The sequence below is a fragment of the Lepisosteus platostomus genome, chromosome 11 (assembly GCF_059453375.1).
Source record: "Lepisosteus platostomus isolate fLepPlt1 chromosome 11, fLepPlt1.hap1, whole genome shotgun sequence".
NCBI lineage: Eukaryota > Metazoa > Chordata > Actinopteri > Semionotiformes > Lepisosteidae > Lepisosteus > Lepisosteus platostomus.
This window is the reverse complement of record NC_142621.1, coordinates 29,263,534-29,287,964: the sequence shown is the minus strand read 5'-3', so window position 1 is coordinate 29,287,964 and position 24,431 is coordinate 29,263,534. Positions and strand designations below refer to the sequence as shown.

At 38.6% G+C, this 24,431-nt stretch overlaps 2 protein-coding genes across 6 annotated transcripts; both read right to left on the bottom strand.

Annotated features, from left to right (window-relative positions):
• On the bottom strand, positions 1–16,621 carry slc5a9 (solute carrier family 5 member 9). Of its 5 annotated transcripts, none has more exons than XM_088599055.1 (14): positions 16,006–16,619; positions 14,627–14,698; positions 13,557–13,661; positions 12,952–13,116; positions 12,064–12,169; positions 10,668–10,748; positions 9,010–9,215; positions 8,070–8,205; positions 7,283–7,390; positions 6,923–7,073; positions 6,365–6,533; positions 4,326–4,541; positions 2,818–2,950; positions 1–672 (listed from the first exon to the last, which is right to left on the bottom strand). In XM_088599055.1, the coding sequence occupies exons 1-14, from the start codon at positions 16,132–16,134 to the stop codon at positions 467–469; spliced, it is 1,983 nt and encodes a 660-aa protein (XP_088455181.1). In that variant the 5' UTR covers positions 16,135–16,619; the 3' UTR covers positions 1–466. The 5 variants fall into 5 exon arrangements, with proteins under 5 accessions (XP_088455181.1, XP_088455179.1, XP_088455183.1 ...); XM_088599053.1 differs by having other exon boundaries at positions 1–675; positions 16,006–16,340; XM_088599057.1 differs by having other exon boundaries at positions 1–675; positions 12,064–12,165; positions 12,952–13,112; positions 16,006–16,074.
• Positions 16,622–17,670: 1,049 nt separating this feature from the next.
• mrpl55 (mitochondrial ribosomal protein L55) lies at positions 17,671–19,746 on the bottom strand. The gene is made up of 3 exons (XM_088599059.1): positions 19,583–19,746; positions 18,637–18,838; positions 17,671–17,900 (listed from the first exon to the last, which is right to left on the bottom strand). The coding sequence occupies exons 1-3, from the start codon at positions 19,630–19,632 to the stop codon at positions 17,748–17,750; spliced, it is 405 nt and encodes a 134-aa protein (XP_088455185.1). The 5' UTR covers positions 19,633–19,746; the 3' UTR covers positions 17,671–17,747.
• Between the last annotated feature and the right edge of the window lie 4,685 nt (positions 19,747–24,431).

Below are 24,431 nucleotides of genomic sequence, written 5' to 3'. Positions count from 1 at the left end.
AACAGTAAGTTACAGTTTTAATGTATTCTGCATACATTTACTGCTTTAAATATTCAGTTTACAAATTTCATTGCAGTAATACCTTTGGGGCACTGTAGATTGAGTAATTCTGTTTTCAGAGTACCAACAAAAATCTAAAAACTCCACATATAAATGTGGATTTAATATGTTTCTCAATGGAAAAAAAAACACTGTAAATTAAAGGAGAGGAAACATTCAGTAGTATAATGTCAGAGGAATGTCAGTTTGGGACAAACTGCTGGATAGGGCTCATGTTTGGACTTGTCCAGTGAAGCATGACAAGGTTCATGTCTGACTCATCACAATTCTGTTATAAAGTCCAAACTGACACAGCTCTGCATTGTTCTTTTGAACAGAAAAACAATGTTTTGCATACTGTAAGCAGAAAAAGTTAGTCAAGACATAAAGTTCTCTGTTTTTTGGAGTGCTAGGATGTTGGCGATGGTCAGGCAAAGTATCCCCACAGGAAGACATTAACAGTCAATAGGATGATGGCATTGACATTGCAGACATTTCTCCAGACAGGGTCCTCTCTGATACTGGTAAGCTTCTTTTCCAGGACCTGTCTCTCATCCAGGCTCACCTGTGGTTTGGCCTGACTACTGGATAGGCCACAGAACCACAGGCCCACTCTCTTCCAGCACGACACGTCTGCTGTCAAGAGCAACAGAAAAGGCCAACATGATTAGCCAAAGGGTTTGAAGCAAGACAAAGATATCCCCACTATTCTACCATTAACATCAGGAACGTCTACCCCCAACATTTCCTTTAATTATGTTTTCAGCTTTTTATCTAAATCATAGATATAAATGAATTTATTAAAAATAAAACAATTGCAAGCCTTACTATATACTTACAGTAAATAGATCTCATATACCCACCTTGAACATAACATTCACTTCAATACCATTACGTGGGCACGTGTTTGTCAATGTTTCATGCGTATCCAGTGCAGCCATTTTGAGACACTACAGAGCTTTCAGAAAGAATTCACCGACTCGTGGATTATTTCACAATTTGTGTCTCAAAATGAAATAGGAATACATTTATATGATTTTTTTGTTATTCATCTACTCATACAACTCTATACTGTCAAACTGGAATGAAAGTTCTGGATTTTTAACATGTATTTTGAAAGAAAACACTGAGAAGTCTAGGTAAATATTCGATCATTTTCCTATGACACTCCAAACTGTGCCCAAGTTATCTCCAATTGAGATCACTCTAAAATTTTAATGAATTTTGGTGAAATTTGGTCTATTGGTGACAATGTCAGAGGAAATCTGTCTATATAAGGTACATAAGTTGACAGTACATGTCAGAGCAGAAACTACCATGAAGACCAAGCAGCTCAGTCAGTACAACTCTGTGATTGAAATGTGAGGAGCTATAGATCTGGTTAGGGATACAAAAATACTGTATATCTAGGGTGTTAAAAGTTCTCAGGAGCAGGTCCATCATTAGGAAATGGAAAAAAGAATATGGAACCATCCAGACTCTTCTTAGAGCAGGCAGGCCTTCCCGACTGAGCAACTCGGCAAAAAGGCCCTTGGTCAGAGAAGTGACCAAAAATCAACCCTGACAAAACTAGAGAGTTCCATGGCTGTGGTCAGAAAAGCTGTCCAAGGACAACAATCACTGCAGTACTACACATATTTTGCTTCTATTAAAAAGTAGCTAGATGGAAGCTAATAGCACACCTGGCACATAAAAGACCCCAAGACCATGTGGCAAAAGATTATCTGGTCTGATGAAACAAAAACTGAACTCTTTGTCATGAGTGCAAAGTGCTATTCCTCATGCAAACTGAATACAGCTCATCACCTGTGTAACCTCCATTCCTACCATGAAGCATGATGGTGCCAGCATCATCTTATGGGGGTGCTTTCCAGCAGCAGGGACTGGGGTACTTGTCAGGATAGGGGGGGACAATGAATGGAACCAAATACAGGGAAATCCTTGAGGAGAATTTGCTTCAATCACCAAAACACCCTAGAGGGTCAAGGATTCACATTCCAACAGGACAACAACAGACCTCAAGCATACAGCCAAAGCAACACTGGAGTGACTTCAGACCAAGAAGTTGAATGTCCTTGAGCTCAGATGTGAATCCCATTCTGTGGAATAACTTGAAGATTGCAGTTCACTAACATGCCCCATCTAACTTAACAGAGCTTGAGGATATCTACAAGGAAGAGTGAGTCCAAATGTGCAAAGCTGATAGAGTACCAAAGAAGCCTCAAAGCTGTATTTGCTGCAAAAGGTGCTTCAACAAGTATTAGCCCAGGGCAGTGAATACATTAGTAAATAAAATATTTTCATTTTTCAAAAATGTTTATGAAACATTTTTTTGCTCCTTTAAATTGTTACATATGTTGTGTGAATCAAGGGAAAAAAATAATTGTAACGCATTAAAAATTCTGGTTGTAACAACAATATTTGCAATTGTATGGGGGGTGGGGTGCTAACACTTTTTGACAGCACTGTGCATGTGAGATAGCAACTCAGCCACATAAAAACAACATGAACAGAAAGCTCTCAAAACTCTATTTATCTGCGATGCAAGGTTGGTTTTGCTAATGTATCAAACCACAAGCTGGGATTCACAAAAAAGCAACAACACCCACCTACCTAATTATCTTCTACCGGGGTATGTCACCTCTTTAGAGATCCCAATCACAGTTGGATAGCAAGCTGTGCAGAAAGCAGCGATGTCTGGGTAAAGAGCTCATCCTGGACTCCAAGTAAGCCCTGTTGAGCCACTCAGGATTTGAGTCTTGGGCATGTCATTCTTACCTGTTCCCTGAGGTGACTCTTTGTCCTCTAAAGAGGGCCTGCTGGGGTCAGGGGTCGAAACCGGAGCCCAGGGGTCTTCCAGGTCAATGCGGGGGGCCTGACTCCCCCTCGTCCACCAGGTCAATCGAATGAGCTGGAGTAGGGACATAACAGGAGTCGAGCTTTACAACACAGGGACACAAACAAAGGCTAAATTTTTAAATACCTAAATTTGTTTTACTCAATGCTACAGTTTTTTTTACTTAGTTTATTATATAAACTTACAGCAAATGTGGACTATTTAAAGGATATTTTAGTATTTCAAGTAAATGTAAAAACAAAATTCTGAGATTAAAGATATAAACGTTGCCGGTCTGTTTCACTGCTGCAGTCTGGACGAATGTGTGCAGTTTGCAAAGCCTGGGAGGGATTAATCTTTGTGCGATTAGTCCTTTTAGTTTTTCTGTTTTCATTATTTAAATTGCACATCTTTTATTTCCTTCTCTTCCAAATACATGATCAAAAGCTCGGGTGAACTGTAAGACAGATAAAGGGAACAAGAGCTTAGGGAAGTCAAAAAGCTATGAGAGATGGCTCCTGGAGTTTTTGTGTTCCATTCCAGCCAACACCCACATCCATGTCAGGACTGCTGATACTGTTGCCTCTTTTCAAACTGAATTGACATGTTCTTCTACTGCATCTACCCAAGGCAACAGTCAATGAGGCGCTCATGGCAATGACAGGTTTCTGTGAGTTCATGTGTGTTACTCTGTCATTAATGCAGAGCACCTCATAACTGACAATTAAGAATCCACAAATGTATTTTGCTGTAGAGTTTTGTCCATGTTTTTAAATAAACAAAAAAAACCTTAATATACAAACAGGCTGCTCAACATTCAACTCTGCACTGGAACATTTTCAATGCTTTCAGCACCTTAAGTGTTCTGCTTTTCAAATGAACATTCTGCAAAGGAGAGGACTGGACAAGCCTTGAGATGAGCACCTTGATGTACAAAGTCTTACAACATTTCAGTGAGTTGCTGTAACATAAAGAAACACAACTCAAAGCCGGACAGGAATCCATATCAGGTTACTTTGTTCAGATGGTGGAAGGTGTAGGAGTTGGAAATCTATGTACCAGACCTGGGTGCACTTTGGGAAAATTAGATATTTCAATTTTTGGGAGATGTTCCATTTAATTTTAATAAGGCTTCACATAACAGCAAGTCCGACTTTTGCACACTAATGAAAAACTGGTAACACTAGTTTTTTGAATGCAGATTTCACATTATAAAGGCTTCAAAAAGCAATTAATGCCAAATTTATGCATTTATAAAACATTTACATATGTGAACAATTATGTATGCCATTGTTCTCATTAATGATTCATTATTAGATGGCAGTTTCTATCAGGATATTAACACTGTGTTAATGTTCAGTTAATACATAAGATGTCAAAAAGAATTTACAAACTGAATTTCCAGCCCCTGATCTAAAGTGTTATCTGACCTTCTTTCGAACTCACTTACATGCTGGTCATGAATAGGAGGAGTGCAAAGGCTCACTACAGTGATGACCAGGGCAGTGAGACCCAGAAGGATCAGGGCAAAGTACAGGTAGTGGATGTCTTTCACAATTGCAGGCCGTTGGTCCTTCTCACCACAGGGGAGAGCTCCATACATGAACTCCAAGAATACCCTGACCAATCCAATGACCAGACCCACCATCAGGCCCCAGAAGGCTCCCTGCAAGCAAATGTACCAGGGAAAGGGGTCAGCTGACAGGTTCAAGCAAATGTGTTCCTCATTATTGCAAGGCCAAAAACATCACCTGTGACACACACCAGAGTTTCGGCTTTGATATAACTTATCTCTATGAAGCTTGTAAATTCATTCTCAACTTTAATCCCACGGAACTTGAAAAAGAATATAATTTGCTCCCTTTAGAGCAGGGGTCTCCAACCCTGGTCCTGGAGATTCCCAAGCCTGCTGGTCACCATTAAATCACAGGTTTCTAAATAATCCTAAAAATGATATTGTTAAATTAAGTAATTTGGACATAGTTCTGGACCAAATTGGTAAAGTAGATACTATTTCAGAGAATCTTAATGTAGTATCCTGAATGGATGAACTGTTTTGTGGTTCCTGCTTTAAAGGTTTAAGAATTTTTGAATTTGGTTTTGTTTCTGTAACCAGGCAGAAGGATATTTGGAGTTCACAGTTCCCAAAAAGCAGAGGTAATGTAAATCAGTTCACTGAATAAGTGTCTTACACCACAGCAGTTCAGTCAGGATTTACTGTACATCCTTCAAGCCAGGTTGAAATTAGAAGAATCAGAAAATTATTCACACTTGTTTATTGTATGGTAGACTGGATTTTCAGGGTCTCCAAAAGGAGACAATATCAATGGTTTTCACTAATAATAACTAATTTGGTAAAGCTTACCATGCAATGTTTGCACGTTTATTATGATTCTGCCATAGTGCCTCTTGTGGTTTCCTTAGGTTTCAACATTAGCTGACTGTGCTTTACTGACCTGGTCTGTGGAAACACCATGATGTGCAATAGAAAGCATACCTTAAAACACACTGTTGTTATTCCCTTAGTCCAGAATAATACATCAAAGCATATCTATCAGACTAAACCATCAAAAAGATATAAATATACAATTTAGCCTTAGAGGTCTAAACAATGCCAACCATATAATAATTAGTGAATAATAATAATAAGGATCATGGTTATTCAGGATTGTTAATTGTTGGACTGGGTTTTTGGGAATATTACTTTTGCAACCATGTATCTGCTGTTATTGTTTTCTAATATATCTACATTTTATGTTTTTTTCTGCATTATGTAGATACCATTGTATCTGAATTTTTTCACTTTATGAAGGTTGCTTTGCATGAAGGACATTAAAAAGAAAATTAGACTGATTTGTTGGCTGATATGGAAAACTGCTCATTCAAATCCACCCAAATGTTTTTCATGGCCCTGAAATTTTGTTAATTCTAAGACACCTGTATTACCTGACTGACATAACTGGCAGAGTATATATGGTTTGCTTTTCTGCATTATGTAGATACCATTGTATCTGAATTTTTAGCACTTTATGAAGGTTGCTTTGCATGAAGGACATTAAAAAGAAAATTAGACCGATTTGTTGGTTGATATGGAAAACTGCTCATTCAAATGCACCCAAATGTTTTTCATGGCCCTGAAATTTTGTTAATTCTAAGACACCTGTATTACCTGACTGACATAACTGGCAGAGTATATATGGTTTGCTTTTCCATTTTGACTAATTATGAGCCTCTGATTCATAGCACAGCTGACAATGTGAACAACATATTTAAAATTCTAGTTGGATTTTTTATTATAGCTAATTTTAATCACTTAAGGAGAATGTGTTAGACTCATCAGTATTTCTATCTCTTTAATTTATGACCCTGTCTCATACCTTTAGGCAAAGCAACCTATGATAGCAATGATTATGAAAATACTATTCAAAGCATTCTTGTGTTCTAAAATCGGTCGTTAAGAAAAGAGGCCTGGATGCCCGGCACACTCACTGGCTCATTGACACGTTTCCAGAACACAGCCATGATGAAAAGGGCAGTGATGGGTGGTGCCAGGTAGCTGGTAATGGACTGGATGTAATCAAACAGCTTTCCGCTGTTGGCTGCCTGAATGATGGGAATCCAGAGGATACTGAGGGCCACCAGCACCAAGATGAATACCCTGCAGAAGCACAACGGCTGAGATCAAACCAACCAGATGGGCAGACCCCCAAACATCCAGCTGGGCAGCCCTATCTAACATCCACTATCTATTCTACAATAATAGTAATAACAATAGGTGTACTAACACTTTTGTGTATAATAAATTACAATAGCAGTGTGGCACCTTAAGTAATTGCTACTGCAACAAGTGAAGCAGCAGTTATTTAAAATCTGATCAAGAGATAAATGGGACCTCTGGAGTTGTCAGAACACTTCCCCCTAGAACTTGCACAAAGATTAGAAGAGCAGCTCCCTTGATCCTTGATCAAACAGCTCTCTTTGTTTGTTGCCTTCTTTGGAAACATCTTATCTCTCTTAACACTCTCCAGGCAGAGCATTTATGGGTACCTGCCCACGACCATGAGCTCTCGCTCAGAGGCCTGGGGGCGGAAGCGCATCCAGATGTCCATGGTGAAGAGAGTGCTGCTACTGTTGAAGATGGAGGTGAGTGAGCTCATCAAGGCGGCCATCATCACTGCAATCATCAGCCCCCTCATGCCTGGAGTGAGAGGCACACAGTGGAGTTCACTGAGCACACTGAAAAACAGCACTCACGGACACACCGTTAGCAATCACTCTGGATTGTACTAAAGTCTGATCAGTATGAGCAGTCTGTGCAGGTTATAGTCTCAACTTCAGGACATGATGGCCATGTTCTTAAGCTTTTAAAAGGACAAAGACATAAGTAAGTCCTGCAGTGTGTCTTACCAACTGGCATCAGCTCCACCACAAGTTTGGGATAGGCAATGTTTGAGCAGCCCACCCTAGCTCCACAGATTCTCTCACACTCTTCAGGGTCCACACAGGCCACTTCATCTAACAGATAGCAAATCAGACAGGGCATCAGACAGGGGGAAAGCAACAGTCAACTCAAAAATCACTGGGGTTCAAAAGCACCACACACTGCAGGTAAATCCAGGCTCGTTAATGCTATAATATAGTCCACAGCTCAAGGGATAGTGCTGCTAATGTATTACTTACACAATTCTGTGTTCATGCAGAACATACAAAGTCTTGTAACTGTTTGAGCCTTAATGATTTTGAAGTGATGGATGCATTATCAGTGTGAAAAATTACTCCTCTAGCCTGGAAATTAATTATTTTAATCCTGGCTCTGCTACCTGCAATTTGAATTTTCTCTAGAATTACTTCATCCATAAAATGAACATGCTATAGGAGAATGAAACTCTCCTTGAATCACTTTTGTTCATAGACACATAAGACAAAAATTGTATTTACCCTGTTTAACATACTATTTTTATTAGAGTACAAAATACAGTACAAAATTGGTTTCAAAAACCTTTCTATATTTCTAATAGTACTACAAATCCACATGGTTGTCATTCCCAAATTGCTCAGAATAAGGTAAAGAGCATGAAATGTCCTTATTAGGTTGTCTTATATGCATTACCCTGTAGCTTAAACTCTTTATTGATTGAGATTGAGAGTCCGGCTGGCGTGGACTAGGGGACATTAAAATTCTGCCAGCACTCACCTGGAAAGAGTGCCCTGCTTATCATGCCTGGCATCACAATGAAGAACATGGGCAGGACCTTCAGGTACCCTCCCAGCACCGAGCCCCCTTTGGCATGGGACAGGTTCTTTGCAGAGAGGGACCTCTGAACTATCACCTGGAACAGGCACACAGGGGGCAGACACAGCAGAATCCCAGTCACTGGAAGCACTAGTGATGTCTTACATACAGCTATGTTTTAATGTCCTTCTAAAGCACACGCTCCACTTCTGTACACAACTAAGACTGTTATATCTCTTTTGATAATGTGCTGAAAAACCCGGGCAAAAATGTCGACATATTTTAATATATAGTCAGTATGATTCTATATGCTATATCATATTTGCACAAATATAGTGTTGCAAATGAGTTTCTGAGACAGACTCTCTGGAAATTCTAAGATGAAGTATGCTGCTACTCAAGGGCCTCAGTACAAGACTTGGCTTCACTTCTGTCCTGATCTGTGAGTGTCATAGCAGAATGTTTCATACTGGTATACACTCACTGACAATGCAAGGTAGAGCAGACAAGATGTCCTGTAAACCCTGAGATAAAATTATCTTGTTTTGGTTGCTGTTATTTATAACAGAGTTTTAAATCCTATTTCTGAGAGCCTCACATTCTCTGGCTTTCATTCCACATGAGCCCTGAATTGCATAAATACTTCATTGCTCATAAACAAATTCAAATTCCACACCTAAGGCAGGTGACTATATAAGATCACTGGAATTCAGCTCTTGGCAGATGTAGTGGAGGTCCCTCTGGTTTGCAGCTTGAACTCAGCTCAGCTCAATCAGCTCCTCCAGCAGGAAGTACAGCTCAATCACCTCAGTACCTTACTACAATACATCAGTAACTACATTGTCATGATCAATGTTAACACTGAGGTGCAAGGCACATAGGCACAGCCTTGCGATATTACCTGGTCAGTGCACCAGCACCATGTTGCCAGGACTGTGAGCCCGAACACCAAGCCAGGCCAGGGCAGGTCTCCTGTTAGTGGGTCGCGGAACATGTGGAAAGCATCAGAACGGGGCAGGTGGCAGGTGGCGTTGGGCACAGTGAGAGTGGGCACGGCCACCTCATACTTCTCCAGCAGTCCATCATACCAGCCCACCTTCTCAAAACCTGGAGAGGCACAGCACAAGAGTGGACTGAACTGGACCATTCATCTGAAGCCATTTGCCTGACATAAAACAATAAAGTACTATTGTATTACAAGTCGGATAATGGGTTTGTTCGATGTAATAAAAGATATCCTATATTTCTATCATATATAATCTGTAAAATAATTGCCTGTCATGTATTTATGATAAATTGCATGTCAGAATATTCAGTTATATGATGCCATTCACATGTATGAAAATGATTATGTACATGTCCACCAGGTAGCTCACATTCACTACATAGAACATACTTGGTTTGTTCTTGCATTACAAGCAGTTCCAGTTTTATTGGGGACTGACATAGCCACAGTGCAACATATGCTACTGTAAAACCAGTAGGAAATCTTTATCTTCATTAACAAAACAAATGTTATTCCAGAAATGGTTGACACTCTTATATCTCAGCAGAAAAGGAAATAAAGTATTGTGTTGCTATGTCAGAGGGAAAGATCAGAAGTGAGCTTCATATATTAATGAGCCTTCATCTAGGTAACAGAAAGAAGGTTATTCTCTTTATTTCTATTTTTATTTTTCTCAGCACGGCTGTAAATACGGTGCGGTAAGATAAGGAGATGGTGATTGCTGCACAACCCAGCAAGAAACACCCCTGAGTATTGCACTGCTTAATGGAGAAAATAATCTTTTTTTCATACCAATATTACAGGGGACTACAGTGCTCCTAATACTAAAAGGTTGATGATGTAGTCATTGAGACATGCATTAAAGGAAGGATGAACTATGGAAAGATTCTGAATATCCCTGATTCTGAATGGGGAGGCAGTATCTTACTTAAGGTCTCACGATAATTTGAGACACGGTACACTTAAGAGTACACTTAGAGTGGTTTTTAAATGCACTCCATTCAACTCATTTAGAAATTAAGCATCAGTCAGTGCATTGTGGGCTTTTCAGAAATATATAGTATGTGTACTAACATCTCCAAACAACAAAGGAAACCACATATAACATATCACGTACTTTAAACCCCTTAGACGCCAATTTGATCTTCATTAAAAAGCAATGTAATTGTTCGGAAAGAATTTTGACATACTATGTGTCCGGGCTCAACCTCACAGAGCACATTGTTCATCTGCCAAACTGCAAAGTCATGACCACAGAGTGTGTCAGATATGGCAGGGGGCTTTTTCAATCATGTGAACCAACAGTAGTGATAATATGGACACCAACACTTCAACTAACAAACCATACAACAAACATGGTATGAAGGTCTGTCTAAAACTCCATTTTTTCAAAATATCTCTACACATTATGAATGCATAGCGGAGATGCAGAATAGTTACAGAAACACAGCAGTATGTACACTTAAAGTATGTATTAACTCTAGATAGCACATCATGTAATTTTCTGTAGCTTTTTAGCTCAAACCAAAAAGAAAGAAGAAAGAATCATATACCTATGAACATCAGGGCAAATGCCCCTACCACCATGATGACGGTCTGCAAAGCATCTGTATAGATCACTGCTGCCAGCCCACCTGCAGATACAGATGCATTAATATCTTAAAATTATGTTGGTTTCAGTGTGAATTTGTGAAAATTGCAAACAAGATTAAGTCAGTTGACCCATTTAGCCTCATTTAGTTGCTATTAGGCAGACAGTTCTTTGCTTTTTACATGTCCTTACTACTCTTGGTCCATATGTGGTATCTCTCTGAACCCAATTCTGTTTTAATTAACTTTTAGAAGTTAGAGTACCAAGCCATAGCAGAGCTCACTTATTCTGACATGGAATAGTATATATTATGCAGAGGGTGGCAGAACAGTCAAGAGTTACTGTCTTACAGTCCTAAGGCCCAAGTTTCAATTCCTGGAGCGCTATCAGTGTGGAGTGTGTATGTTCTCCCCATGCTGTATGGGTTTTTGCTGGGTACTCTAGTTTCTTCCTAAAGTCCAAAAATGTACTGGTAGATTAATTGGCTTCTGGGAATACTGGCCCTGGTGTGTGTGTCTCTGTGTGCCCTGTGATGGAGTGGTGTCCTCTTCATGGTGTATTCCCCTTGTGCCCATTTATCGCTGGAATAGGTTCTGGCTCCCTGAATACTCCAAATCAGATGAAGCGGTTAAAAGATGGAAGTTAGAAGAGTTACAGTCAGGTATTAAGGTTTTTCCTTTGTAACTATTATTTGTGTTGTCATCTCATACATCAAAATTTGCTATCATCAGTACAATATGTGATTGCTTATCAATGTAATGTCATATTATGATTCATCACCTATAGTTTATCTTCATCTTAGTAAGCTGCTGTCTCTATTGTATACCATATGTATATACATGATTGTAATGTGATAGTGAAAAGAAACCCTGTAAATATATTATTAAGATTATGACTCCAGCGCAAAACATCTTCAGCTTTTCTTTCAAAACAATATGTGAAATCCCAAAATAGTGTGTTTATACAATATTTTAGAATAAATCACCAGCAGATTTCATCATTAGTTTGGCATTTGTTTGCCGGTTTTCTCTGTGGAAGAAATGAAATCTCGTAATATTTCTTCAGAGAATGTCAGCTATCATGGTCCTTACTTTTATTCCAGTGTACTTCCTAGACATTGAAAGATCCTTCACTGCTTCAGTACTTTACAATAACAGCTGTTTATAGGTAATACAGGACTCTGACCTGTTTCTCTCATTATGTATTCACTAACCAAATTCACAGTTCATGATCTCTTGCAGTTCAGAATATGAAGCTGTAATTGTATTGAATTTGAAACAGAAGGCAAACTGGTGGTAGTAAATATTCCTGTGCAACCGTTGTCTCAATTGTCAGGGCAGTGAAGAAGTGTACAATACCTGCAATGGTGTACACTGCGGTCACCACAAGCAGTACTACTGTAGAGAGGTAAAGGTCCCAGCCCAAAGAGACCCGGATGAACAAGGCTCCTGAGAAGATGTCTGTCTGAGACAAAACATCAATAAGTGATAACATAATCTCTTCTTAGGTAATACTTGGCACTCACTCAAATGGCTGATTACACATCCATTAAGCTCGCCTACCCTGGGGGAGGGAGACTGTATATTCACACTGTGCCCCCCAACATAGGGGACAGCAAAGTCTAAACAGTCATGTATGCCTTACAGTCAAAAAATTTGTACTTGTGATAATGTGATTAGCAGGAATGATAAGCACAAAAATAATATGATTATTTTTGGGGTAATTCCAAAAATACATGGCTGTTCTTATTAGAACTTTCAATTCAAGCTTTATTGTTCCATTGGGGAAATTTGTTTTACAGCACACTCCAAACATAACACAATGACAGACAAAATGTTACCAACAAAAAAGGGAGATAATAGCTACAATACATTGTTTGAAAGAGATATTATGGTGGGGATGAAAAATTACCTGTGTCTATTAGTATTACACCTGGGGACACAAAGGTGTCTCGCAGACAGGAGAAGCAACTTAGTGTTGAATCCAGAAATTTCAAGTGAGCACAAGGACTGGGACACATTCATTTTAAGCGAGTGAAAAAGTCCGAATTTGGTTGCTTATTCCTTTGAGGCACTAACTGCGTGAAGTCTGTGACACAATAATGTAACACTGATGTGACAAACTGATCTTTGTCTCATCTGAAATTCAAAACACTTGCTGACATTGCATGTCAGGCAGATGATTCCCTAGCTTTCGGAAACCAGGGCATGTCTATGAGACAGATCAACAGAACTTTTCAAACTTACCGAGATCTTGGTGAAAATGTACAAAATGAGGGAGAGGACAGACATATAGATGCGAATCCTCTGACCCCCAAACCGCTTTCTCAGGTACTCTGGCATGGTGATCACACCAGCAGAGATGTACACAGGCACAAAGATCCAGCCCAGAGCAATGAGCACCCAAGCTGCCTGGTAAAAAAAACAAACATCAGTTTCCTTCCTGAGCAACCCATAATCATACATCCATTAGGATCCTTTTAAGCACATGTGTGACTGTCTGTGGATTCATAGTTACAGGCCTTCTCTTTGGGAACCACAAAACACTTATTAAGACAAATATTCATAGAGAGCCATATGCCAGTTTTCAATAGAATTTAATTTGACTCGTATCACTGTGGCACCAATATTTCCATGTAAGAATGCATGTGTGCTTGTGTGTCCCTTGTTGGTATGTACATCTTAAGTTTTATCATTTTATCAAAAGGATAAAATCCGAGGCAAAACTCAAGATAGTTTCTTATCGGCATCACCAACTAAATTTACTTATGTATGCTGCTTTACATAGAGTATTGATTGGCATATCAAATTTTGGGAGACAGCTTCCAGTCCTCTGGCACAACAGTACTCACATTCCACTCAAAGCCGCCCACAGCAATGCCTCCTGCTGCCCCAGTGCCTGCCAGGCCAACAAACAGTCCACTGCCCACATTGCTGGACATCAGGGAGGCACCAATCTGAACATGAGCACAAGGACAGGAAGATTGCTGACACTTCTGCTTCCACTCTGATCACACTCTGTGAGACCACTGGGGATGAATACCTACAGCTCTACATGTGTGCAAAAAGCTGACTTTAAAATGTACAGCATGCTGAAAAGGGTTTTTCCCCTAAAAACAAACATTTCTTTTTTTGTTACTGAGGAACGTACATAAATCTACAAATATGTCACTCATGAAGAAAACCATGAGAGTTTCAAGGTTCTTCCACCTCATATCAAAACCTCATTAAATTAATTATTGTGTGTGTGTGTAAGTATATGATGACCTGTCATGTCCTCAGGAAGCTAGTACTTTAGAGGCTCCATCTTGCCATCAAATATATATTCTGCTTAACCAAGCAGTGGCAAATAGAAAAGCCTCCTCTAAGAGCAGGGAGATCCTCAGTGAAAAACGGAAAGGGCACCTCAAAGAATAGCTGTCTGGGAGCAAAGATGAAGAGCTCTAAGGCTGAATGAGGATGAACAAGGCAGGAATTCAAAAAGAGCTTGAGATACAGCTGTCATTATAATATTAAATATAATGTCCTGTCAGGATTCCTAGATGTGCAAGTGTTTCACATTTGAAGAGACATGCACGTTTACATTTATAAATAAATTAAAAATGCCCTCCAGACTGCACAACCAAATTGTATTAAATCTTTGAGGAATCCTGACAAGGAAGTAAAGGTATTTAATATTGCATTGATAGGTGTATTTGAACCCTTTAATGTGTAACATTACTTTGTTTAATCATTCATCATGAGTACACCAGGTCAGCCCAACCTATGATAAAAACCATCTAAAACTGAGAACACAACTATTTAAAAGTGTTACACTATTAAAGTGTAAAACACTGAGTAACCTCATGCTCATAACAGTAGATAATATTGTTAAACATACAGTATAGTGTGTATAATTAATATATTCAATAGGAAAACTCACTGGCCACCATGTCATTGATCTCCCAGCCAGGAAGTAGCCCCCAACTGTTCCCCGGTTGGCTCTGATTGATGACTGCAAAGAAGTAGAGATGGTTGTCACCTAGTACAACTGAGAATGGAGATTACTACAGCAAGATAGTTAATATTAACTGTCACATGGGCTGTTTGAATGAGAGGGTATTTTTCAATTTCTGCCAAAAGTAATGATTAATCTTACTTTTCTACTAGCAAAAAAAAAGCATTCATGCTTGACTGAAAAATCCATATTTTTAGGTCACCATATTATTAGAAATGCTGCTTTATTCATTTTCATTATAATGGCACATGGCCAGAATAATGAGCATCTTTGTAGCCCCTAAGGCTCAAGGGTTAGAATTATAACCCTCTAACCCTAAATTAGAATTATATCAGACTAACAGATGTTTCTTCAAAACCTGGAGATTTACTTTTTTCTTTTTGGTAAAATCAAACTCTCATATACCTGATCCTGTTACATGCGCCGTAGGTAAACATTAACTTTAAACATTAATCAAAGACAAAATAAAAAACTCCAAAATTTTAGAACTATGTTTAGAGAAAACTTACCTAAACAATTGAAAGCCAAAAAGTGTACAAAAGCATACACAGATATTGAGATGTAAAATTAGATTTTGTCTTAAGGATAGCAGTTTGATTAATAAGGTCACCCATTCATCAACTGTAAAATGACTGTTTACTCTTAGAAATACACTGTCACGATGCTGAATAAGCAAATCCATTCATTTACTTAGACTTTAATAACCCTACTTTTTGGAAACCTGTAGTTTCCAATTTTTGTTTTTTAATGAAAATGATTACAGTGTTTTAATGATTAGGATCAGCAATCCTAGAATAAAATACAAAGTTGTAAAAAAGTATGCAATCCTGGCGATTGCATACAGAGGATTTTTACAGAAATTTTACAGTATGTTCTTACTTTTTAAACCTTTCACCTATCACAGGTGAAAGTACATAAGTTTCTTTGCACTCTAAAAACATGATCGGCTTCTAAAAACAGGGACAAAACCATCAACTCTTTATCTGCTTTTCAGTGGAAGCAAGGATTTCATACATATTCACAAAGTATTTATATAATAAACTTTAAATGAAGCAATAATTTGGATTTTTTTATCATTTTGGAACTTTTAATGTATCCTGAGATATCCACCCCTTTAAGACCTGAAAAAGAACTGTAAAGTACTGTAAAGTTTTAAATATTAAATATATTATGTAATTTATTATATTATGATCTCAGTTCAATTGAAAACTGCACTGGAATATAAAAAGCAGAAGTCCATAATGGGACTCCAGACCCAGTGTGAGATAAACACATACTGTACGTAGTGGTCTGGCTTTACTTACCCATATTCCAACAACAATAACAAAGACAAAATAGACAATAACAACTATGATATCCGGGATTTCCAAGGCAAATGTTTTGTTTGTTTCTGGGGTTGGAGTGGCAGAGGAAAAAACAGCTCCCGGAGTCATTGTAGAAGCCAGCTGAACGTGTTTACTGTGAACTTTGAGGCACAATTCCAATGTGCTTTAATGATTAACCTGTTTACTGTAAAAGGTGGTGAAAATCCTCTTCACTGATCATTTATAAACTTGTCCCCGTTAGTCAGGAAAGCACAGGGACAGGTCAGGGCAATCTATTAACAGCAAAATTTAATTTATGGTATGAGAAAAAGACTTAGGGGCAGAGTAACAATTTTCTCGAGGGGCCTACATGTACCAATAGCATCTGATAAATCAGACTAATTCATTTGAGCCACCTTAGCTAAACCGTCCCTCTGAATTTAATCCTTGAATACCAATACATGTCATGAAATTAGAAAGACCCATTCCAGTACTCGAGGTATCACCATTCCCAAGATTCGATTCTAAATACTGTATGTTCCCATGTTCAGAAAAAAAATATTGTTTCTCTGAAATTATTTTCTGCCCTGGAAAACCTAGATCACATAATAACTACCTATCATACTGTTGTGCTGAGTATGATCATAGTAGCAATAATATAATAATAAACTTTCTAAAGGGGAATCATTCTTGAGTATTTTCACAAAACCCTAACTTTCTGAGGATCAGAAGAAAAGAACCAAAATAATTAGATTTAAAATATACAAAAAAAAAGGCAACAGAAAAGATTCAAAAATTCACACAAGACATTTTGCAGTTCATGATGTGAACAAATTAAGCCCTGGAGTACGACGTGTATTTTTTAAAAGTAACACTTGTTATTCTCAAAACCGCAATCAAGGAATGTTTACCTCCTTTAAGTGACGATTGAATTAAAATAAAAAGGAAATATAAAGTGGTAAACAGATACATGACTCTTTAAAGACAGGCAGTTAAGCTACTTTGTTATTTAGAAAGATGAGGAACTTGTTATTCAGGAGTGTATGCTGATAAGATTATTTAATGTACATCTAGGTAAGCACTTAAAATGTTGGGATATTCAGTTAAAAATGTGGAACCTAAATCAAGGGCAGTTGTATAATAAATTTTCAAGACCTCATTTAGAATATTGTGTGAAACGAAAGTCATCACTTCCCAAAGAACTTATTGCTGCTTTAAAATTAAACCCAGGAATGTAACAAATAGCTCTCCTGTGGATTAAAGGTATGCTTTACTTTGACAGACCAAAAAAATTTTACTTTTTAATAATGAACTGAGAAGACTACAAGGGTGCATGATCAAAGTATTAATAATCCTCAAAGGGACTAACAAAGTCATCCAAGTGGACATCCAAACCAACGGTGAAACACAAATCAGACAACTCAAGAGAAAACTACACAGAGGTGCATTTGAAACTGAAAGCAGGAGTTTTACACAAAGGCTTTTGGGAATATCAAACAGCCTACCCAGTCATGTTGCTGAAGCTCAATACCATATATCTAAGAGAAATCCTTTTGGGTATAACCTAACATGTCAAATATGCTTCCCTCAAGAAAGGAGTGAATAGGAAACATCCAGTTGTTTCCTTTCCTTTTACTCTGAAAGAACGAATACATCACAGCAAACTTAAAAAATAAGCATATATTTAACAGTGAAGCAGTTTCACACAAATCAAGGTCTCAACATTGTTTACAGAGCTGCTGCTACTTCTTCTTCCAAAACTTGCTGTAATCGTCCACGTTGAAGTCGTCCTTGATCTCCTCCTTGGCTGGTTTAGCCTCCACTCTCCTTGCATCCCTCTTCTGCAGCCTGGCTTTCCTCTCTTCTTCAGAAAGGGTGGAGATGTCCACTGGCATCTGACAATACAAGCAAATCTATAGTGAGCTGTTTTAGCAGCAACAGAGGGTGTGGTCAACAAAGACTGTAGAGACGAAAGACAGAATCAGTTGTTCCGCTGACACTCCATGGTTGGACAGTCCAAATTACTTTCGAAAGGAAGGGGTACTGGGAAGAGTGCTTGCTTTTGCACACGTTCTATATTCACATAAAGAACATGTCCCCCCTCTACAATCTGAAATGGAGTGCATTTCTTAAACTATACCCAGATTAAAAGCAGGCAGCAAAAATAAATATTCTGGACTATGGTTGTAGGGAAACTGCAAAACAAAGATCCTAAAGCATAAGGAACTAATGAAAACAACTCTAAATTATCTTAACATTTTTCTGAGAATAAAACATAAATAACACTATTCCCAATAATACTAACACACCTGAACATTTTTTTTTATTGTTGTTCATTAACTCGAGCATTTTTCTACCTGTTGTCTTACTTATTTCTCTGCTATTTCAATGCAAGATTATTAACCAGCAAATTGAACAATTATTTTCACTGATAATGCACTGCATTACTGGTCCAAAGACAGAAGCTGCACCAGTGAACTGGGTTAAAACTGCACTGAAACTGACTGTCTCAAATATCAAAAGATATTTTTAGGTGTTAAAATGTTCTCTAAGATCAAATCACACCAGGACTTGGTGTGAACAAACAAAACAAACAACAGGCTCAATCTGAACACTGTCAATCTTGCTTACTGTCAGAATCCTCTTGGGCTCCTTGTATCTGATGTTGACTGTGGAGCCATCACATCTCACCACTAACACAGGGTACATTCTTCCATAGCTCTGCCTTCCATACTGTACTATGGAGGTTCTGTTGGAGTTCTGTAGATTGCAACTTGAGTGAAAAGCACATGAAGCAGGCAAGGACCTGGAGGTGCCTCCTTCTTGGAGAAAGCTATGAGCAAAACACAGACAGGTTATGGTACTTGAGTATGGCACATGTACATGAGGAGGAAAATATACTGTTGAAGGCCTAATAATGCAAAAAACCGTGACTGAGCCATTTGGAAAAGTGTCCAAGGTGAAGTGTTCTTTTTATACCAGCAGTGAACATCAGATGTGCCTTTGGAGATCACTCCAGGTTTTGCAAGCCGCAGGGTCTTGAAAAAATGTTAATGACGAAGACAACAGCAAGTATACCAAACTTAGTTTGCATACTGTTTCATTATACAGACTCCAGAATGAAATAACAAAAACCTTTACAAGTTAAATTTGGTTTACATATAAGAGTCAACGGCTTGTAAAATCCGACTTTTATCAAACTGTCATTTAATAGAACTAGTTTTTTTTTTTACAAATACAGTACTTAGAAAACCAATTTAGTCAGCACAAGTGTTACAGCGTGATGTTTAACCTAGCAGCAAGACTTTCAAAACTGCATAAATAAGTACTAGGTCAGGATTTGTACAACACCGGGACATTGTTTCACTCAAATTGCTCCAGCAAATGTCCTACTGTACAATCTCTTCTCCTTATTAACAATGAGACACGTCTTATCTGGTTAAATACATCAATACATTTTTTAAATTCAGTGCTATTTTTATTTTTATTCGTATTATGCTACACTATTCTGACACTGGTATAAAATACTTCCATTTTCTGCTACTTCTAATTTGATGTTATCGTAAAATGTATTTACCTGTATATACACCGCACTGTCGACGAATTCCACATTCTGTATAAAGCCATTTCGTAAACTATAGTTATATTTCAAAAACTGCAAAAAAACACTAAAGCACGCAGCATCCTGTAAGGTCACGTATTGTAAATCGATGGTCCGTCAAACAAAACGCTCCCCTTTCGAAAACCGACTGGATTGTTGTTTAACGTTCCGCAGTAACTCGGAAGACACTGAACCACGAAAGGAAAAGGTTTGTGGGAATTGTATTTTGGGGTTTGTGAATGTAACACGATGGGCAGATTGAATAGTGTTATACGTATGATATTTACATTAAACATTAAGACATTTCTTAAGGATGTTGCTTTTATTATGAGGTATTGCAAAATTCTAAAATGATTTCAATTTCAAATACCTTTTAGGCAAATAAAATATCAAAATCCATGAATAAATGTTAAATCAATTAATTGGATTTATCGTTATTGTAATACTTACAAGCCCTGATGTGGAGTGTAAATAAGTGGAATATTGTGAAACGTCTTTGAGAAATATTTGAGCCCTAACCTAGCAAAACCTGAAGCTAGGGTTAGGGTTTTATTCCCATTGAATGTAGACAGTTTTTTGATGGCATGGTTGTGTTTTAGGGCTGAAAGGATACTTAGGAATATAGTTTTTTCAATGTTTTCTAAACATTTTTTTCTGACCTATATGGCTGTATACAGTGCTTTGCCCCAGAAAGGAATGGTGTCTGAATTGCCCTACAAGCAACAGTTCGAAAGAACCTGATTTAACTTTCAAACTCTTGCCATGTGCTTTGAAATCACAGGGATATTAACAAATGAAGCCAAAATGTATTAGTTGTTTTGGACTTTTAGGCCACTTAAGCCTTAACGTACATTCATTTAACACTCCGTGCAACACAACATTTCCAATGAAAGAATACCTTTCAAAAATTAATTTGACCGTCCCTGATGCACTCTTTTGGTTTTGGCAGTGTTGTATTGTCATTTCAGACTAATATTTTGATTCAGAGAAGCACATTTTCCAGTCAAATGAGTGGAATATTGTGAAACGTCTTTGAGAAATATTTGAACCCTAACCTAGCAAAACCCGAAGCTAGGGTTAGAGTTTTATTCCCATTGAATGTAGACAGTTTTTGATGGCATGGCTGTGTTTAAGGGCTGAAAGGATACTTAGGAATATAGTTCTTTCAATGTTTTCCAAACATTTTTTTCTGACTTATATGGCTGTATACAGTGCTTTGCCCCCAAAAGAAATGGTGTCTGAATTGCCCTACAAGCAACAGTTCGAAAGAACCTGATTTAACGTTCAAACTCTTGCCATGGGCTTTGAAATCACAGGGATATTAAAAAATGAAGCCAAAATGTATTCGTTGTTTTGGACTTTTAGGCCACTTAAGCCTTAATGACATTCATTTAGCACTCCGTGCAACACAACATTTCCAATGAAAGAATACCTTTCAAAAATTAATTTGACCATCCCTGATGCACTCTTTTGGTTTTGACAGTGTTGTATTTTCATTTCAGACTAATATTTTGATTCAGAGAAGCACATTTTCCAGTCAAATGAGTGGAATATTTTGAAACGTCTTTGAGAAATATTTGAACCCTAACCTAGCAAAACCCAAAGCTAGGGTTAGGGTTTTATTCCCATTGAATGTAGACAGTTTTTGATGGCATGGCTGTGTTTTAGGACAGAAGTGACATTTAGGAAAATTGATATTTTAATGTCTATATTTTTTGTACTGCCTTGAAGATTTAGTATCAATATTTCTTAATTAGAGTAGGGGTGTAACCCCGGTGTCCTGGCCAAATTTCAAATTGGCCCTTACCAATCAAGGCCTCCTAATAATCCCCTATGGATCTATGAATTGGCTTCATTACTCTCTGCTCTCCTCCCCACTGATAGCTGAAGTGTGGTGAGCGTTCTGGCGCACTATGGCTGCCGTCGCATCATCCAGGTGGATGCTGCACATTGGTGGTGGTGGAGGGGAGACCCCATCACCTGTAAAGCGCTTTGAGTGGAGTGTCCCGAAAAGCGCTATATAAGTGTAAGCAATTATTATTATTATTATTATTATTATTATTATTATTATTATTATTATATACTGCATTGCCCTAAATGGGAATGTTGTCCAAATCCCCGAAAAGCAAAAGATTTGAAGGAAGTGGTTAAATGTCTTATTCTGTTGCATTTAGCATTGAATGCAGTGTTTTTTTTACAGTTGTAGCTCAAATGTATTGGGTTTTCCAGACTCTTAACCTATTTAACGCTGATACTATGCTCATGGAGAGTACCATTCCAACAAAAATTTCCATTAACAGAATACTTGATGAAATTAAGTTGTACCATAGTTGATACATTTTGTTTGGTGTGGCAAGGCTGCTAAGTCTTTTCAGACTAATATTTTGATGCCCTGGGTTATATTTTCTGCTTAAATGAGTGTTTGGTTGCATTGAAGAAGATCTGAACTCTAACCCTAACTACCCAAACCCTTAGCTAGGGTTAGGGTTAGTATTGTTAGAAAACATAGAGGATGTTTGATGGCATGGCTGTGTTTTAGGGGGGTATCGGATTTCTACATGTTCCACAAACAAAGGCTTTGGGACTTCAGGATCTGAAGGAGGCTTTTGAACCAGCTCTTGAAGAGTGTGGGGTAAGTTTTTTTTTTATTTCTTATTTTGATGTCTTGAAGTTTTATCTTAACTGGGTCTTTGGTTGGTTGTTTCGCTTTTTTAGCCAAACAAGGCCATGGCGGCCTCCCGGGCCGGCGTGTGCCACTTCTTTCGTGTTAGGTTCGAGTATAGGGAGGGAGATATGGGAAGCACTCGGGTGTCCTTTCTCACTTAGATTTTTCACAGAAGGTATTGAAGGTGAGTTGGGGGTTAAAAATGCAGATATTAATTGTCTCATTACTTTATCTAGGAACCAGGGGTTTGATGTAAGCTTTAAGTCTGCAGGTTTAATGGAGTAATTTTGGGGTAAGATTCAGAGATCAACTTCTGCCCTAATAGACAAGTTTAAGTTTGAGAAGTTGTCAGATTTATCAGGGAGGATGGCGATTGTGAGAATGTTTAAGGAGTTGGTGTCTGGAGATGATATTGCAACTTGGCTGTCTAGATTTTGTGTGGTTAAGGGTGGGCCTGTGAAAGTTTTGGATGATGGCGGAATTTGGACTTGTGCGTGGCGAGTACTGGTAAGTCTGTATGAACACATAGGTGGGTATGGGGGATATAAGCACATACCTTCACAAATCGTATTAGGGGAAAATAGAGGCCTGGTTTTCTATCAGGGACAGCCGAAATTGTGTAGACGGTGGGGGGAGCTGGGTCATTTGGTGGAGGCATGCACACAAGTGGTATGTGGGAAGTGTAAAGGTGGGCCATAGTTTTGAGGAATGTACAAATGGGAGGAAGTGTAATTTGTGTGGTAGTGGGGAGGACTTGTTTAGGAATTGTCCAAATTCTTTTGCAAACAAACTGAAAAAGGAAAATTTGATGCGGGCCTTTGTAGGAAGTCGGGTGGAGGAAGAGGAGAAGGGAGAGGAAAACTCAGAGAAACAGGGGGAAACTGGTAAAGTGGCTGGGGGAATAGTAGATGAAACTGAGGAAGGAGGGAGAAGTGAAAGTGCACAAGGTTTTTTTTTCAAAAAAGTTCTAGTTGGAGGATAACTGATGAATGGGCTACGAGGTGAGGATGGCAATCTTAAGGTCTCAACTAAGGACATGGTAGCTACGGCAGAGAGTTTTTACGGAGATTTATTTGGACCGAAGAAGACTTTTGTATTATTGCAAGATAGGTTTGTGAGGGGAATGCAAGAGACAGGGAAGGAGTGGTCAAGCTTGTCTGCAGACTTGACCCTGGAAGAATTAACAGCAAGTCTACATACAGTACCTGCAAGTCGGGGAAGACACCGGGTATGGATGGACTTCCCCCTTGAGTTTTACAAGAGGTTTTGGGATATTTTGGGGACTGATTTGTGGAAGGTTTTAAAGGAATTCAATGATCTAGAAAAGCTGCCAGAGACCTTTAGAATGGGAGTGGTGACACTCCTCTATAAGAAAGGGGATCATACGGAGTTGAAGAACTGGAGGCCCATAACCTTACTGAACTGTGATTTTAAGTTATATGCCAAGTTTTTGACACTACGCTTGAAAAAAGCACTGGGAAGCATCATTCACCCAGATCAATCCTGTGCGGTGGCGGGGAGGCGTATCACGGACAACTTAGTACTGCTTCGTGACACCATCTGTTACGTGAGAGACCGAGGCATTCGGCTAAGTTTACTAAATTTAGACTTTGAGAAAGCTTATGACCTGGTCTCGCATGAGTACTTGTTTAAAGTGCTCGCAAGGATTCATAGAGAGGGTGGGACTGCTGTATAGGGATGTCAATAGCTGAATAATTGTTCATGTGTTTCTATCAAAAGCAGTGAGAATCAGCTGCGGTGTCCGACAGGGATATCCGTTATTGCCGATTCTCTTTGTGTGCTGTATTGAACCACTAGCACAGGCATTGAGGAGGGAAGTAGGAATAAAGGGAGTGGTCATTCCAGGCAGTGGGGGCCTAGAGGTTAAGACAGTATTACATATGGATGATGTGTCAATTTTATGTTCTGACTACAAGAGCATAGATCTAGCTCTGTGAGTCACTGAAGATTATTGCGCAGCATCAGGTGCAAAACTAAACAGAGACAAGTCGGAACTTATGCTTTTTAACGGTTGGTGTGAGGAGGTGCAAGGAGATCTAGGAGTTCGAGTTTGTACGGATAGTGTTAAAGTACTGGGAACCGTCTTTGGCGGGCAGGGGTCCGGGGACAGTAATTAGTTAAAACTGTGCAGAAAAAAAA